The sequence below is a fragment of the Doryrhamphus excisus genome, chromosome 18 (assembly GCF_030265055.1).
Source record: "Doryrhamphus excisus isolate RoL2022-K1 chromosome 18, RoL_Dexc_1.0, whole genome shotgun sequence".
Lineage (NCBI taxonomy): Eukaryota > Metazoa > Chordata > Actinopteri > Syngnathiformes > Syngnathidae > Doryrhamphus > Doryrhamphus excisus.
The window spans coordinates 9578241-9598223 of NC_080483.1; the positions used below are offsets into that span (position 1 = coordinate 9578241).

The 19983-nt window shown below is 39.5% G+C and overlaps 1 protein-coding gene across 1 annotated transcript in view; it reads left to right on the forward strand.

The window, feature by feature from the left end:
- The window catches only part of foxj3 (forkhead box J3), a 133660-nt gene that overhangs the window by 89532 nt on the left and 24145 nt on the right, over window positions 1–19983 (forward strand). The window contains exons 3-5 of the mRNA XM_058055612.1: window positions 2158–2232; window positions 15699–15782; window positions 19290–19391. Of these exons, the coding sequence (XP_057911595.1) occupies window positions 2158–2232; window positions 15699–15782; window positions 19290–19391 (261 nt within the window). The remainder of the gene's footprint in view (window positions 1–2157; window positions 2233–15698; window positions 15783–19289; window positions 19392–19983) is intronic.

Consider the following 19983-nt stretch of genomic DNA (forward strand, 5'->3'; position numbering starts at 1 on the left):
AGTTAGTGATGTAGACTAACCCATCCTGATATGTAAATTTGGATGCCTGCCAATACAGATACAATTCCGATGCCAGATCATCCGATGCAACCACTTTAAAGGAAGAATTTTAGCCTGATGCGTTCATGACTTCACAGACAACACAGAACTCTTAACATTGCACATACTACATTGTTGTTGCGTTTATATGAGACTGCAATAACAGTTTTTACGTTACGTTACAGCTACGTTGTCTGATTCTTTTGGCTATGTTTACTATATTGGTCTACCTATAGTGGCTGACAAAGATAGATGTATGTACCGAGTAGTGTACTTTTTATATTGTGTAGATTTACTATCCTCTTAAAGCACACAGCGTTTATTATCTAAATAGCTGGCAACACAAATGAGTAGCAAGATAATGGTGTCTTGCCTCCGGTGTCAAGCTTGGTGATGGTGGTCATGGTCCGGGGCTACACAAATGCTACCAACACAATGGGAGCTGTGGTTCATTGAGGGAAAATTATATTCCAACTTGGACCGTGACATTCAGAAACGAGGACACTGCTGCGTGGTAGTACTCCAACATGATAAGTAGGTTTGATCGTTTGAATTTGAACGGTTCCGATTCCTTGTTTTGATTCCGGTTTCTAATTATTCCCGATCCCGCTGCTTTTAAGAGGCACGGTCATAACAGTTTGCATGGTTTCAATAAGGGTACAAAGCAGAGGTCTTTTTGGACTTTTCAATTATTCATTCATTCATTCATTCATTTTCTACCGCTTTTCCTCATGAAGGTCGCGGGTGTGCTGGAGCCTATCCCAGCTGTCTTCGGGCAAGAGGCGGGGTACACCCTGGACTGGTCGCCATATAGACAAACAACCATTCACACTCACGAATTCATACCTATGGACAATTTGGAGTCACCAATTAACCAAACTCCACACAGAGATGGCCGAGGGTGGAATTGAACCCTTGTCTCCTAGCTGTGAGGTCTACCCGCTAACCACTAGACCACTGTGCCGCCCTGACTTCTCAATTAATTTTTTGTAATGCTATTACAAATGCTTTTTACAATGCTTTTTATCAATACTACATTGAATTCCTTACAGTGTTGACCCATTTTAGCAAACAGTAAAGCTATACTACTATACAAGCTATAACTACTACAGTATAAGTTTCATTTCTATAGTATTGTCTCTTGAGAATATGTGCTGTAAGAAACTGAAATGTGAGGGGCGTGCACACTTCCACACGCATATACAGTAGTGCAAGAGCAACTATTCCAGTTCTATAGGGGCAATACTGTAAATACATAGTTTTGGGGGGATGAGATTTCCTTTCCCTCCAGGCACAAAGATAAATGACTGACACTGTGAAGCATCTCTTTGTTTTCTGTTGGTGAACATTGTCAGACTACCTCTGGTATCCTCTGGCATTTCAACAGCGGCGAGATTGACAGCATCATACAACGAGCCTGTCATTACTGTCCCCTCCTGTGGTATAATTGCCTCTAGTGTCGAACAAGGACCACATGCACTTGGGAGGTTTGGAGGGAGGTGGGGAGTGTGGGAGGGGGGGGTTCTGAGGCTGGGGGAGCTACCCGCCAAGTTCCACTCATCTCTTGCGTCTCGTTAAAATCATGGGAGATATTATGCTACCTTTTAAATCCATCTGTTAACAGCACTACATGAAGTGGAGGTATATGGGGGTCTTTTTTGGGGGGGGTGATGGCTTGTGTCCAGCTGCTTTTTCCAGGCCCTGGTGGCTACTTCAGCCAGCCTCTTCACCCCCAATGAGACAGCTGTATGAAGCTCCCTCTTCACCACCGTGAAGTAGTTTCAACCGTGTAATGAGTTAACTTTCAGGATGGATCTACATAATTTATTTCCTGTCCTCATAGGGGGATCGCTGAAGCCTTAATTAATATCAGGCTCTGCCATCCCAGTATAGGACACCTCCTGCCACGTGTTTTTTTTTTGGCACATGTTGAATTTGATATGTTGTCAAAGGAATGTTCTTATTATGTCTTTGCGTACCTGCTGACCTCATGTGAAGAGTGAAACCTGGACACATTTGTAGGTCAGCTACCAAGCTTGTGTGGACTTGCTCTTACTGGTAATTTGTGTTGGTGTATACTCACCTTTTGTACCTTTCTCTGTTTTTTTCACCCCACAGAACTCCATACGGCACAATCTGTCATTGAACAAGTGTTTTCTCAAAGTGCCTCGCTCCAAAGATGACCCAGGAAAGGTGAGATTTGTCCATTTTTGACTCCATTAGGACTAAATACGATACATTACAACTAGATAGGCCCATGTTTTGCTGATACTGCTTTGAGTTACAATAGGAATAGAAAAAATATATAGTAATAAACATTAAATAGGGCTGCACCATTATGCAAAATCTGTGAATGACGCAAACACACACGCATGCTGTTTTAACTTTGAAAATCTTACATTTACTAATGTTGAATCCTTCTTCATGGAAATTCACATATTGTGATTGGGTGCGAAATCAATTAACCTCAATAAACGAGGGATGACTGTACACATAATATGGAAGTGGCAATGTGCCTAGCAGGATTGGAACCGCACACTATAAACCTTGCAATCCACTTTTTTTTAATGTGGCTAATGAGACTTTTTTGTCCAAATGATATCATTCATTCATTCGTTCATTTTCTACCGCTTACCCTCATGAGGGTCGCGGGGGTGCTGGAGCCTATCCCAGCTGTCTTCGGGCAAGAGGCAGGGTACACCCTGGACTGGTCGCCAGCCAATCACAGGGCACATATAGACAAACAACCATTCACACTCACATTCATACCTATGGGCAATTTGGAGTCGCCAATTAACCTAGCATGTTTTTTTTGGAATGTGGGAGGAAACCGGAGTACCCCGAGAAAACCCACACATGCACAGAGAGAACATACAAACTCCACACAGAGATGGCCGAGAGTGGGATTGAACCCGGGTCTCCTAGCTGTGAGGTCTGCGCGCTAACCCCAAATGATATTTTAATGTAAAAATATAAGTATTATTGTTATGTTTCAGTTGTTTATTCTGAAACAGAAATATACGTTTTCCTAACAGACCATACAAGTTTTATGGTTATTGGTGGAGGAAAAAAAAAAGTTTTTAGTTGTTTCAATTTATTGTCAAATAATAATTAATCATAAATTACTCAACCGGTAGCCTGGTGGTTCGCATGATCCAGAAGATTTGGGTTTGAATCTTCAAATCCTGAACATCTGGGTTTCAATCTCCATTTGGCATCTGTGTATTTAGTTTGCATGTTCTCCCTGTGTGTGCCTGAGCCTTTCTCCGGGTATTCCGGTTTCCTCCCACATTAAAAAAAAAAACATGGATATTCAGTTAGTTGGCAACTATAAATTGTCTATAAATGTATGTGAGTGTGAATGGTTGTTTGTCTATATGTGCCCTGTGATTGGCTGGCCACCAGTCCAGGGTGTACCCCGCCTCCTGGCCAAAGTCAGCTGGGACCCTAATGAGGATAAGCAGCATAGAAGATGAATGGATGGAAATTACTAAATCATAATTAGTAGTTACATTTCTGAAATATTGATGTTTTCTCATAAAAGCAACAATATTAATAACAATTTTGTTGAAACTTTGATTTGTTAAAACAAATTTAAATATTTTGGTTTTGTGACAAAATTAAATATACATATATATATATATATATATATATATATATATATATATATATATATATATATATATATATATATATATATATATATATATATATATATATATATATATATATATATATATATATATATATATATATATATATATATATATATATATATATATGTAAATTGTGAGCCACAAGAAGAAACACTCAAAAAGCCTTTGCTTTTGTCTTTGGCAAAAGGCACAAGTAAATGTGCAAAAAAAATGATTTTTGATTTTGGTTATGTCGACAATCGCTTATTCTAAGAGTCAGACCATCCTGGATTTGTCGTATTAAAGAGTTTTAAACTGTATTTTAAACTGTACTACCCCCTTGTTTTGCACAACTCCATTTTATCTGTATTTTTACTGTGTATATGACGAGGCATAACAGTTGAATTTGTGAAATATTGTTGCTGTTAGCTCTACTACTGTAAAATATCAATCAATACAGTATTTACGTAACCTGACCTAAAGTAATGCATGTCACGATAAAAGTATACAAACAGAAGAGCATGCTTGCAGCTGGCAGTGTTCAACTTTCTTTGTGTTGTTGTTTTTGGGTGCATATCAAGATGCTGTCTGTTAACTTTGAGTCGCTGCCAGAACTCTTGACAGTCTAGAAATGCATGGCACGCTCTTAATCTATTACCAACCTGCCACCCCCGCAGGATTGCATTTCATATGTAAGAAGAGACTTTCTTGAGGTGTGTTTTTTTTTTTTTTGGGACAAGCACAGGCAGCAGCAACAGTGGGTAACATGAGTAGAAGTCAGACTGATGCAGACAGACATGTAACATGGTTTAAGTCAAGTTATTTCCAATAATCGTACTTCCCTTGGGCATTTTCTGTCTCACAAGATGTAACTGCATTTGTAAAATCATAGGTGGCTCGCGCCCCGCAGCTTTATATCTACTTCTGCATACGCTTAAAGTGTTGATTGTGCCACTCCGTTATTGGTGTGAAACTAATGCCTATTAGCGTACTGTTTACAATGAACTCATCAGCGATATTAACACTGGCTTGCTCCTTACCGTGATTGCATCATTGGTTGTGTTGCTGCTGTGTTGTGCAATAGACTAAGTGACCATTTGGTCAGACATACACAGAGAGATGCACTCTTAAAGTCAAAAATAAATAACATGTTACACTGTGGGCGGCACGGCGATCGAGTGGTTAGCGTGCAGACCTCACAGCTAGGAGGTCCAGGGTTTGATTCCACCCTTTTGTTTGCATGTTCTCCCTGTGCATGCGTGGGTTTTCTCCGGGTACTCCGGTTTCCTCCCACATTCCAAAAACATGCTAGGTTAATTAGCTACTCCAAATTGTCCATAGGTATGAATGTGAGTGTGAATGGTTGTTTGTCTATATGTGCCCTGTGATTGGCTGGCGACCAGTCCAGGGTGTACCCCGCCTCTCGCCCAAAGACAGCTGGGATAGGCTCCAGCACCCCTGCGACCCTCGTGAGGAAAAAGCGGTAGAAAATGAATGAATGAATGTTATATTGTATATAATGACTTTTCTAACAAACTTCCAATTAACTGTCCTCTTTGCGTTTTCTGTAATCTGATCATTTATGGTTTTTTCACATTTTTCTACGTGCTGTATTACCAGTGTTTCTCATACATTTATTTATTTATGGTGACCTGCCACAACTGAATTTGGACCACCACAAATAAATATGCTGCTCCCTGTTAGCACTCGCTCTTAAACACATCGAGAATAAGAAGACGTAGCAGGAGGGATCAGTGTAGCCAACTTAGTGACTGCTATATTTAGTGAGTATTCTGACACTTCTAGATGGTATTTTTCAATAAAGTGCTTAGTGACTTTTTCTGATCTTATTTAGCACTTTTGGAGATTTTACAATGAAAGCACATATCGCACCTTTCAAGGAGCAGCGGGTTCATCTTGCTTGGGACATATTAAAAAACTACATCTAAAAAAAAACTACAAAAAGAAGCGACAGATGAAAGTATATTCAATATATTTGTTTTGCTTTTCATGTTTGTTTCTCACTTTTTGTCTCTCCCTTAGTTGTCATAATAATTACATACACATGCATCATGGACAGTTATGCTAACGGTGCACCCATCCGCAGATAGATTTCAGTCCTGTGAAACAATGATCTCTATTATAAAACGAGAGGGATGACATGACTTTTAAACACTGTACAGCTCATGTTTTAAATAAGAACATTTCATGTAACTACACAAATTGTGTAGAAAATATGGAAAAAATGTTAACTTTGAATCACTGCCAGAATTCTTGACAGTCTAGAAATGCATGGCACGCTCTTAATCTATTTTTTTTTTTTAGCACAGACAGCAGCAGCAGCAGCAGTAGTGGGTGAGGTGAGAAGAAGTGATGAGAGACATATCCAGTGTATATCAGGGTTTAAGTCAGGTCGTTTCCAACAATCTAGCTTCCCTGGGGGGCATTGTGGAGAAAAAAACAAAAAGAAAATCACTCCTAATTTTCTCATTTTTCCCCATCCCAAACGGACATACAGTCTAAAATGGTAATTTGACATTTGAGTCTCAGCAGGACCACCTTCCGTCGCTTTCGCAGTCCCATCTCTTGCGACATCAAGCTGGTAATTAGCCAACCCTCATCCACTGATGACGGTGCAGCCCGTGGGCGTAGATTTGTACGCTGCCGTGCATAGGTCTAATCATACAGTCATGGCCCAAAATATTGGCATACCAAAATGCCAACGTTTTTGGCCATGCCTAATATGGCATACGTGTTAAACTCAGGCCCAACTGTTTGAAAAAATAGCATTGAGTTGCTGTGAAGTGAAGTAATTCTTTCGGTATCAACTGCTCCTGGCGTTACAAGACATAAGTGGCCATAGTATTATATATAGATGGATTGGACAAGCATTTAACTTCAAAATGTAACTGTACACAACCAGAAACACTATGTAAGCTATTGAACCCTAATGGTAATGGTTTTATTTCATTTGAACATGCATCAGATTACAATTGAATGCATCACATAATCAGTTCACAGTTCCACATGTCCAAAAGGAGTAGGAAGAAGCAAAGCTTATTAAATCCTACCCCTACATCTGGTACTTTTACAATCAGTAACTGTTACATTTGTTCACTTCCTGCTTTCCATAATACATTTTTATTTTTATTTTTTTTTTAAATAATGTACCGAAGTACGAGGTGATATGACCCTGTCTGTACAAAATAAAATAGGTATAAGACAGTCAAAAGTTTAACTACAGCATTTTAACTGGAGCAAATATATCAGAAGGTAGAAATTTCAAGCAGAAATGAACGGACACAAATACTGATATTTTTATTGAAAACGCAATGATTGGACGATTGAAGCTTTAAAAACTTTTGTCCCTCAATTTGTCCCAGCCTGAATGTGTAATCACAACAGACAATAAATTAGTATGTTCCAAACCCGACACTGTACTCGAGGAGTACTCGGATAAAAGGTATGTAGGCCTCTTACTTATCCATTTGATATTTTTTCAACATTTGACTATACTAAATACAAATTTTTCCGCCTGGATTATTAAGACTTGTCCTGTCATGCATCAAACAATGCAACATCAAACAGCCATCTATGTGTGTGTGTGTGATTGATGCATACAAATGTGCTTTGTTTACCAATTACGTTGGTTAAACGGATATCAAGTCGGTTTGAAGAAGGTTTTTTTTTAACTTTCAATATGTAGAAATATGCACTTATTATATAAGTGATGAACATTTTGGGATTAGTAATAAGAAAGATCCAAAGTGTGACACCCCTGGCGATATGGAATACAACCAAATCAGCCTAATTTGTACAACCAAGGCCAAAAACAACCAATATATAAGTATAATAGTTAACAGGATTTCCTTTTCGGAACAATGTAAATTTTATTATTTTATTGCCTTAAGTGCAGAATTAATAGTTGTAGCCCTGACACACACACTACCACCATGCAGACATGTCAGCGGTAAGTTAGTTTCACTTTGGACGTTGGATATTAGGCTCCATAGCTACAGCGGTAGTTCTTCCTCACAGTGCTCCCGGACTGCTGTGTCATGGTGTGGTGAGCTTACACAGGAAGTGGAACTCCTCTTTGTTAGTATTACGGCCATCCATGAATTACTATTCCCTTGAAGAGACGAGTTTATAAAAAAAAAAAGGGATATGTAATAAAAAGGTACATTCAGGAATACTTTGATTGCATTTTTTATGCTTTGCAGAGTGATTATCCATTCCACCAATTCATATTAAAAAAAAAAAAAGGATCAGTACGGGATAGCATTGGAAAGAAAAAAAATCGTATCACATCGTAAGCCAAAAAATGTGGATCAGGACATCCATAGTTACTATTCATATAAGATAGAGCTATAGTTACTGCCACCTATTTACTGTGTTTCACCCTTAATAAGTACTGTAAAATCTTGCAGTACCAATATTGCAGCCTTGAGTATCGCCCTATCACCCGATCCAATACCAGCATGAATCATACATATTTTTTTTGTGTTTATTTTGTAGTTTGGAATGTTAGAAAAGGCTTGGTTAAGTGGTATGACTCAAACAGAGAACAGTAGGTATGAGGAAAAACTCACATTCTCATACTTTGTGGATGTTTTGGATGGCGGGGGCGGAGGTTTGGTTCTCTGTGGTCTTGCAAGCATCCTCATACTGTTTTTTTTTTTTTTTTTTTTGTGGTGCTGCTTTGGAGGCATGATAGGGTTGGTTGTTTTGAACGTCCCTGGTTCCGTGCTACTGTGGGGACTTGGCCACATGGCTGTTTTGTACTCAGCAGCAACATACATTTTGTTAGCACGTTAGCACACAGTGTTGTTGTGATCGCGCGGGCTCTATCCGAGCACTGCTACATTAAAACGCTGGAGCAGAGTCTGGAATAGACTCCTTATGTCGGACATATGTTGACATCAGAGATTTTAGATGCAGTCTGATATGACTATTGTACATATTACTGTTATATCTTGTTGCATTCATAGATCATACTGTTTATAATTTATATAATCTGCAATAGCCATACTCTAGTCACTTCATTGCAATACTGTACATATTACTGCAGGGCTCTACGTTAAAAACAAAAATGACTTGCCCATGGGGAATCCTTAAGATGAGAACTACTTGCCCGAACTTGCCCCATGTAAAATGAAAAGACTGCCATAATGATATCATATATCAATATATGCTGATAATTCATCAGATAATAGTACTGATGCATTGTATTTGGAGGAATGTCTGAAAAATAGTGTAGATGTATGTTAACATGGCAAGCCATGCTACCTTACACATGGTAGTCGTAGTAAGCAGTGATATTTAGAAGTTGTGCACCACAATGAAACATTTGACACATTTGTGTACTAGTAAAGTGTTTTTAATCCAGAAAAAAAAGCTCAATGGTCAAACAATAATTTGTGAAGCAAAGGTGAGAAAAATACACGGAGAAATGAAACCGCTAGGTTTTGTAGCTTGTGCTAAAATCAGCACTTGGTATTGGATCTAATGGGTGGTGTTTCATTGTGACCGCTTCAAATTGTCACAGCAATGTGATTCACTCACCTGTGCCATCATTTGATTTGCTGCCGCTAATAAAATACTTGTTTAGGAGGCACTGCTTCATCACTTTTTGCTGTTTTCCTTCACAAGTTGTTGAAGAATTAGACGATGTTGGCAGGGACGCCATGATAGATGTTTTCCTAGTAAAACGATCGCTGATTGGTTGATCGCGAACAAGAACGGGTGTGGGTAAAACGCGGATTGTGGATTACGGACCGCGGTCTAAATAAACGATTCTGATTGGTCCATTTCAAGATTTGCAAGGATTGCTTTGCAAATTACCACCGGAATTACACAGTCCGTGTTTTACCAACACCCAACAAGAACCGCTTTAAAAAAAACTCTTGGCAGTACGGCATGCTAAAGTGCACTTGCCCGACGGGAATATTAATGATTGGATTTACTTGCCCCAATTTTGTTTTAACTTGCCCCGGGCCATCGGTACGTTATTGTCGAGCCCTGTACTGTTATTATATATTGTCACATCCATACTGTGCATACTGTTTATAATCTGCAATAGCCATATTATAGTCATTTATATCCCTGTACATATCCTCACTGTATTATAGTCATAGCCTGTTATAGTTTGTTCATAGATCTGTCCATTTTTCTACATTTACTTACTACTAAGGTACTTATAAAATTGCACTTCTGGTTGGATGCTAACTGCATTTTGTTGCCTTGTACCAGTGACATGAGCAATAACAATAAAGTTGAATCTAATATAATATAATATAATATAATATAATTTGACACTAGTTTTTTGCTGATATTAGACTGTTTTTCTGATATTGGATCTGGAAACCCGGGAAGCATTGGTAGCCATGATTAGCCAAAGACTGGGCTATACTCCATTTATTTTTAAAGAAGATACGTACATGCTATGTATTGCAAGGCAGTTCCACTTCTTTTCCATCACTTAATGTGTTCTGTGTAGGAACTCAGTACGCCCCAGTACAATACAGAATGTTCCGTACAGAAAACTCCAATTACAAATATATGTACCATTATGTCCACGAACCCTAACCTACATTTCATTTCAGAGAATTTACTATACAGCGGGGGAAAAAAAGGCACAAATAATTACCCCTTCCACACACACAAGCATGGAGTGCTTCGGCTGGCTGTGTAGACGATGGGGACTGAATGCTAATTTGGTGTTTTGCTGTAATCCTCTGATATTGACACTCCTGGGAGCTGCTCCACTAAATACAAAATAATCTATTGCTGTATGGATCCCATTCCAGATGCACGGCCACAACGTTGCTCGAATGCTTAATGTTTAATTTGGAATTTTCCTCACTCCCTTACAACACCCCCCGCCCCCCATCACCAACCCGCCTCGCGCGCAAGACAACTTCAAAGAGTGCGGTAGCTGCTCTTGATATGTTGCATCAATATTGTAATGTGGCAGGAATATGAAAACTGCTGCTTGGATGAGATAGGAGAGTCGAGGCTGTCTGTCTGTCTGCGAGATGCTAGTGATTAGATGGCAACCGGTGCGCCTCAAAACACACCTCAGAGGCATAAATGCACATAACAATTATTAGGAATGATTAGGAATGTGGTCGATTATGAGGAATTGATTTATGGTTTGTGTTGAAGCACTGATTGGCTGCAACCAGCAGAGGCGCTGTTGTTTCGAGCGGTTTGCCGTCCAATGAAGGAAGTTGAGCTACAGCCACGCAGACCTTCACTGTGGGCAACATTGTTCTGCACAGTAAGACACTGCCATTGAAAGACGAGTTCAGGCAGAGACAATGTATACAATAGAAATACATATGCTGTCACTTCATAATTCAATGTTGTATTACTGCAACATTACTGACTTTTGCCTCTTCCTACTGCTAGGTGGGGGATAACTTGTAAGCTCAGGTTCAGTTAACCACTTCCTGATATTGTTTTTATTATTTTTTATTTTTTTATATTAACTCCACAAGATTGCAGTAGCTGTATTTGGTGGTCAGTATCCAGAAGATTGATGTATCTCAGCATGCACTTTAAAATGTTGCCCCTCATTTGTTTGTGTGAAACTTAGTAGCAACAGTATTAACACTGGCTAGCAGTTTGCTCCTAAAAAAATAAAATAAAAAGTTTTTTGGAATTTTGCACATAATCCACAATTCTTATGTGAAACATGAACACGTTTCTAGAAAACGAGTATGAGCTAGATAACAATGCACATCATGGGGACCTACCTATGTCGACTACAAAGCCCTCTGAAAACACTACATATGCTGTGATCACGCATTAACAAATACATTGATGATAACGTGTAATACTTAAGAATATCATGCTGTATTTTGATGATTTAAAACATGGTTGAAACTTCTCTGTAAGTCACATTGATTTAGCTCAGGAACTTACGCAACTGCCATAAACAGCGGCATCGAAACGATGACGGCACATACTATGTTCGCTGTCAGTGGGATGGCTGCGTCTTCCAGCACAAGATGTGTGCTGCAGTCCTCAGTTAAAAAATGCCGATAGCAAACAAGAATTTTGGTGAGTCATTGTCGCGAAATTGGGAGTGACGTTGACATGAGCGGCTCGCGAGGTGTTGTGTTAGTCCGCCAGATAAGTATAGTTTTTTGAGTTAGCTGCTCCAATAACAGTATCGCTGTAGCTTGTCAGTTATGTAAATGGGACAGTGTTGCCATTTTTTTTAAATCCTTTTTTGTTAAGACTTCAGCTTTGAGTGTGCATTGTTAGCCAGCTCATGTTAACCAATTTTCTGGTGTTCTCATGGATTCACATAAGGATTGTGAATTAATAGCAAAATTCTTAAAAAAAAAGTGCAGTTTTCCTTTTAAAACAATTCCAATGAACCCAGGGGATGAGGACATTATTATAAAATTAACTTTTGGGCGGATATTTTTTTTTTTTGCCATTATTTTTTTACTATTTGACACAAACCTGAATTTAATTTGATGCATGAAAATAAATTGTTCAATAATTTCTTTTTTTTGTTGTTAAAAAAAAACTGAATTAACTAAATAAAATAATACAAACAAATACGTTTTTATTTAAAAAAAAAAAAAAAAAAAGAAAGAAAGAAATTAGTGTCCCGGTTACGGGGTCTCTGACTTTCATCACTATTAGACTCTTTGTGTTTTAGTTATGACTTGCAACATTTAAATATTAGTACTTTATTTACCAAGCAGATCTCCACTCATGCCACTCATCGTCTATATCGTGTCTTTATGCTATGTCAGTTGTTATTAGGCACAAACGCTGAATGTAACAGTTAATCATTAATTGAAGCAAATATTCATAGACCCTTTGTGACCTATTCAAAATCCTCCTGTCATAGTATCACCATCAAAAGACTGGACACCGAATGTGTTTATGTTAATTAACAACACACAAATGACAGCAAGAGAACAGAATTGTTCAGTGACCCCGTGGGAGAAAAACGAACTCCAAACTAACCATATCGCATGGCAATCGGTTTTCGGGATCGTCTTTTCAAAGGCATAGGCTGACCACATATTGTTAATGGAAATCGTTCAATACTAAACGATGTCTGAATGTATTTATGTATTTCTTTTATGCAAGGTGGCAGTTATTAATACGTAGCGAGAGGAGCAATGGCATTGATTATCCATCCTTTTGTGTGCTTCTTTTAGTTCTGTTGACATGATTAGCATTTTTCTCTTTGTGAGAGGATATACACACACAAAAGGCAACGCACTAATACTAAAAAAAATATGGACTGGGAGTCTCTTTAAGTCAGTCACTTGTCAGTCAAATCCTTGGACTCTTGGAATTGTGGTTTTGTTTGCTAAAGCGTGAAAGTTAGTTAGGAGCCGAAAGTGGTCCATTCACAGTGGTCCTTGTTCTGTGGAAAAAATGCTAAGTATAGGTGCAAATGACATAATTAATGTTAAAATATGAAAATGAGCTGTGTCATTTTACAAGACGACAGCAGGTATGTTTTTATTTCTTTATTTAAAATGCAGCAGACTCCCAGACTCTTGTTGTTGTTAGGGCCCACTTCCTTTGGCGTTGCAACATTCTGTTGCAGAATATTTGTGAATAATTTAATGGCTCTTTTATATGTTTTTCTGTCTTTTCCTGCCAACTCTCTTGGGGGAGGAAAAGGGGGGTGGGATTGGAGGGATGGAGGGCGGGGGGGAATGCAGCAACTCTCATCCCAAGAGGGTTAAGTTAAAGTGTGCATCCCCCCCCCCCCACACACACTAATTAAAAGCAAGCCCGGCTTTGTCTGTGTGACTGCTCATTTTGAAACAACTGCATCATGAGGCAGAAATGGATTGGCTGTGGTGACAGCACCTTTACAATCTTGGAGGAAAAAATGGTGGAATTTCTAATGAGGCTTCTGCGTGATATTTTTCTTCATCTTTGCTTGATTGTGCTGTGAATTATTCTCGCCCCTCTGAGGAAACACTAATTGACCCCAAAGCCTCGCACACATTAAAACATATCATTCCACCGACCCCCCTCCCTCCCTCGCCCCCCCCCCACCCTGATGAATATAGGCCAAGCGTGGCTTTTTCATTTTAACAATTGCTGCCGCGGAGTACGTGAGTTGTGAAATAACAACTATTTTCTAGCTTTAACAAGGGCAGCTATTATTGTATGGATACTTGAGTTCCAGCTTGTTTTTCAGCACCTCTTGTTGTGAGGAGAGTTCCTCGTGGACACATCAATTATTCACTCTGCTAAGGAAGTCATTTTAAAAGGTCTCGATCTTGGGCTACACCATTCTGCAGAAAGTGTGAATTTCTAACTTAAGAAATCTGAATTAAGATCACGAAGAAAGCTGAGATACCGTACTGTCCGATATTGGTTATCCCCAATTCCATTCATCTGTCATGAAGTTATTTGTCGGACTTTCATGAATTCGTTTTATCCGTCAAGTGATAGAAACATCTGATTGGTTAAAACGTGTTTTTGTGTTAACATTTCTCTAGCGGATGGGATTGTTGTGTGCTCCAGCACAAGACGAGTGCTTCAAAAATGCTGACACTGTTGAGTCTTTGTAGCCAAATTGAGAGCTAGGTACAGTACAAAAAGTGCAGTTCCCTTTTAAGGTGAGTTTTCAAAGTGGCCAAAGAAGAGGTCCGTCTAATTTTTAGATGCCATATTTTTTGGGCAACAATAGAAAAGACTGTGGCCCCATCTACACTTCTGCTTAGATTTTTGGTAGTTGATGGTCATATTTTATATATTATTAATTCATTCATTCATTTTCTACCGCTTTTTCCTCACAAGTGTCGCGGGGGATGCTGGAGCCTATCCCAGCTGTCTATGGGCGAGAGGCGGGGTACACCCTGGACTGGTGGCCAGCCAATCACAGGGCACATACATATAGACAAACAACCATTCACACTCACATTCATACCTATGGACAATTTGGAGTCGCCAATTAACCTAGCATGTTTTTGGAATGTGGGAGGAAACCGGAGAACCCAGAGAAATATATTATATGCTATTTATATTTTATTATAAATTTAGATTGTCATTTGGGAAATGAAAACTTCTCTCCAATTATATCACCTTCTCCGCTTTGCGATTTAGATAAATAATCGCCTGACAATAATTACAGTATTTAGGGTCATACTTCTATGTATTTCTCTTATGCAGTGCAGTGGTGGTTATTTCTAACTGGCATGAGGAGCCATTGCATATTTTATATGACTGTCAGGGTAATGTTTTAAATAGTGTTTATAATATAAAATATATAAAATACTGTATGTAACAAATTTGGAAAAATGTTCACTTTGAAATCTCGACATTCTAGAATCGCATGGCACACACTTGCATTTTTGACATGCCTGTGAGGTTTCAGATTGCTCCTTTTTTTGGAATTGTTTGTGCAGCCCCTAGCCCGATCGCACTTTTTCTTGGGATTTTTATTGTGAGAGATTAAAAAATGCCAACATTGTTCAATGTGTGCTGCCTTGTGTTTGGAATAGGAAAATGCATTAAATGGGTTTGAATGCAAATATAACAACTAATGCAGCTGGCCGGGTTGTGGATTTGCAAAATGCAGATCCCCCCCAGAGTCTGACTCCACTGTTCATTCCTTGATTAGCCTTGGAAGAAAGAAACACGTCGAGGGCAGCCTCAATTCATGGGCTAAGACTTGAGTAGCCTTCATCGGTCTTGGCAACCGTGCACCACTAACCTGAGGCTGAGGAAGTGGTGCTTCAGGAAGAGCTTAGCATTTCACCATCAGCAGCGGCAGCCTCTCATGGAAGAGCAGCCGCAGAGGAGGCAAAATCTTTCTTACTTGACAGAGCCCACCCACACAAATGCACATAAAGGCACTGTGCCGACTCGCAGCAGCAGGGGCAGATAGCAGTATTATTATTATTTTTTTTGTTTTAAGTAAAATGTTGCCAGAAAAGGCCGATGCCGCTCTGACACCTCAGTGAGCACCTCGATTTGTTGAGGTTGTTATGCACTCACAGTGATCTCTGCTTTCCTCCGCAGGGCTCTTACTGGGCCATTGACACCAACCCAAAGGAGGACGCCTTGCCCACACGGCCAAAGAAGAGGCCACGGTCTGGAGAGCGGGTAAGTGTGATGCCAAAAAAAGATCAGTCACAACATTAGGTACAAGCTAGACAGAGCCTCATAAAACAGAAAAATGAGTTTAGATTGACAATGTCAGTGATTATTATTAGTATTAAGAACTGCAATGCATTATACTGACAGCTACTTTTACAAATTTCCCCACTGAGGGACGAATAAAGGCATATCTTAATCTTAATCTTAGGCATATCTTTAACCATGCACACAATATTCCTGTATTAGTCAGAACATTCATTCATTCATTTTCTACCGCTTTTTCCTCACGAGGGTCGCGGGCGTGCTGGAGCCTATCCCAGCTGTCTTCGGGCGAGAGGCAGGGTACACCCTGGACTGGTCGCCAGCCAATCACAGGGCACATATAGACAAACAACCATTCACACTCACATTCATACCAACACTGGAAAAACAAAAATACACTTGAATCTTGTCAAACTTGCTATATATTTTTTTGTTAAATCAATATGGGTATTTTGTTATTTCACGTTTTATTCATGTAATATTTGTAGAAAATTCTTGTTAATTTTACATCAAATACTATTAAACACTATGTGGGAAACACTGAGCAAACAATATTGTTTTGCTGTAATAAAAACTAAAAATAATGATATGATATGAATATATATTACTGATATATTTTGCAAATCAAACTCAAATATTAAATTAATTAAATTAAAATGTACTAAATTATGCAGTATTTACAAACTTACTTTATCACCATATAAACAGCTTTCTATTTTAATGTATACATTACATTTTAAACATTTTTTAAATCATATGCTCAAATCATATTAAATTGATATTGAATATCTGAAATATAGAACCAGAATATAACCATTATATGCAGTGAAAAGCAAAGTAAGTTACACCTTTTGAGTCATCTTGCTAAAAGATTAGTGCCAGAAAACACAAAAACATGTATTTCTAGTTTCTCCAGAAATGTATTAATTTTATTCATTCATTCATTTTCTACCGCTTATCCTCACGGGGGTGCTGGAGCCTATCCCAGCTGTCTTGGGGCGAGAGGCGGGGTACACCCTGGACTGGTCGCCAGCCAATCACAGGGCACATATAGACAAACAACCATTCACACTCACATTCATACCTATGGACAATTTGGAGTCGCCAATTAACCTAGCATGTTTTTGGAATGTGGGAGGAAACTGGAGTACCCGGAGAAAACCCACGCATGCACGGGGAGAACATGCAAACTCCACACAGAGATGACCAAGGGTGGAATTGAACCCTGGTCTCCTAGCTGTGAGGTCTGTGCGCTAACCACTCGACCGCCGTGCCGCCCTTTAGCCAGAACATCTATCAGAAAATACGTACTAATATTAAAGGGATAGTTCCTATTTTTTTACATGAAGCTGTATGACATCCCTATCAACAGTGACTTACCCCCAACCCTCCACCCACCCACCCTTTTTTTTTCAGTGAGCGTAGTACTGGTCTGATTTCAAGGAACATAGTTCTGGTTACTTATTGGGGTCACTTAAGCAAAAAGTCTGGCTTCCCAAAACATTATGCAAATATAATAGAGTAATATGTTTGCATCACAAAACAATATCTAACAAAAAAAGACCTCTCAGTCGCTCTACACTATGCGGCTGTCCATTTGTGTGTATGTGTTACACACAAGACCACTACAATGTAGCTGTGGAACACACACAACACACTCACACATAGACAACAACCTTCATACAAACAAACACATACACTAACATTGTAGGAGTTTCTATGCAGCAGATTTGACATACCTGCCTCTCCACATGGCTACTCTCTAGCCTGTCATCAAGTGGCCACTTTATTAATAAACGCCGCCCCCCCGCCCCCAGCACCCTTTGCACACATTGTATTGTGCACTCTCTTTTATGTAACAAACTTTGATTAATACAGAAGCGTCACTTTTGCACTTTTTAATTATGGATACCTTTCATCCAGCATGAGTGTGTGAGCAGCTCAGATTAAAGCGGCCTCAGGGTGTCCCAGCCGTGCGACCTGTGCCATGTCGTTGACCAGAATCCACAGGAAACATTAAGCTTCGGGGAGGGATGGGGCTATTATACATATAATACAGATATCTTCAAAGTTCTACGAGCATTTGACAGATGGTCAATGACTTTTTGATAATTAGTTGCTAAGCCAAAAGACATTTGGCTTGATGGTCGCAATCCATCTTGCTCAAATTTTACATACATGCTTCTAAATTTCCTTTAAGAGTATAAAAAAATTTCAAAGTGATTTGTGTCATCACCCTCAAGATACAGCGGGTGTTTTGAAATGTGTGGGAAATTCAATTCAATCCAACATACGGGTTTCAATAACAGTAAGAATATTCATTCATTCATTTTCTACCGTTTTTTTCCTCACGAGGGTCGCAGGGGTGCTGGAGCCTTATCCCAGCTGTCTTTGGGCAAGAGCCAATCACAGGGCACATATAGACAAACAACCATTCACACTCACATTCATACCTATGGACAATTTGGAGTCGCCAATTAACCTAGCATGTTTTTGGAATGTGGGAGGAAACCGGAGTACCCGGAGAAAACCCACGCATGCACGGGGAGAACATGCAAACTCCACACAGAGCTGGCCGAGGGTGGAATTGAACCCTGGTCTCCTAGCTGTGAGGTCTGCGCGCTAACCACTAGACCGCCATGCCGCCAGTAAGAATATGTGATCAGGAAAATAATAGCACAGACAACACAGTAGTGGATACTGTTTTGACAAAATTTGCAGTGGTTTAGTAGTAGTGTTTTTTTGTTTAGTGGGCAAGTGGGTAAAATGGCTCTTTTCATAGTAAAGGTTGCCGACCCCTGCTTTACACAAATACATACAGACACACTGAAAATAATCCATCCATCCACTTTCTATGCTGTTTATCCTCACGGCCTATCTTAGCTGAATTTGGTACCCCGCCTCTTACGGGTTCACCAGCCAATCACAGTATTGAAAATTATAAATATATATATATATATATATATATATATATATATATATATATATATAATAAATAATAAGAAATTAATCATGTTTGTATCATCAGGAAAGCGGTGTTGCATAGCACAAAAGAATGTGTTTTTTCTCTAGCCCCTCCCCCTTCCATCCCGCAACAAGGAATTCCATTAAAATGCTAAGAGTTTGGTAAATCTCATTTACTGTTTATCGTGAATTAAAAATGGTATTGTTGGCATCCAATCCTCTTACAGTAAGCAGTTTTTTTGGGGGGGGGACAGGCACAGTGTGGCGTTATCTTTGTGTGTGTTTTGGGTGGAAGGTGTGGTTTGGGGGAAGAGGGCTGTCTCTTCTTGTCTCCCGAGGAAGCGCGGTTTAAATGTGACCTAAATAAAGCCCTGGTCTCGATGTGATGAGAACACAGGACTTGACAACAACATCAAACTGTTCCACCGCAACCTGCTCTGTGATCTTGTGTGTTTAATAATTGGATAATGTCGGATTATTTTTTTACCCCCCCCTCAACCCCCACAGGCTTCTACGCCGTACAGCCTGGAGTCTGAGTCTTTGGGAATGGAGTGTATGATCTCTGGAAGTGCCTCTCCAACGCTGGCAATCAACACTGTGACTAACAAGGTACTACAGGCGGCCCTCCAGCCTCCAGCTCCAAACACACACCTGGCTATGTGGCTGCACCCTGACCCCGCCCACTTCCACAACCACCTACAGCATTGTTCCCAGCAGAGAGAGAAGCACTCCACATACACACACACACACACACACGCCTAAAGCTTCTCTGCAACCCACACTAAAATACACAACGAGGTACACTGCAGCACCTGATTCCTACACATCAACGGTTTGGCTTGGCAACACGATGCCCACATTGATGCTTTGCAACATGAAACCCTCACCATCAAATACACACTAAACACACACCTGAGGTGGAGGTGACGTGCATGTTCACGTTACACTGCCACAACTGCAGGTGACAACACACTTGCAGGTTGCAGGTTCTATCTTAAAGTTGTTTGAATTTACATTCATTTTTTTTAACTATTAGAATTCACAGAAACGCATTTAGTCTGATCCAGAGTCAAAATATTCTAATAAAAATGTATATTAACTGTATAGGCATTGTTTTCTGTAACATTCTTACCTGCCATACACAGTATGTGTAGAATAACAAGTAGAAAACCACTGCTTTAAAACGAAAAAAAAAAAAAAA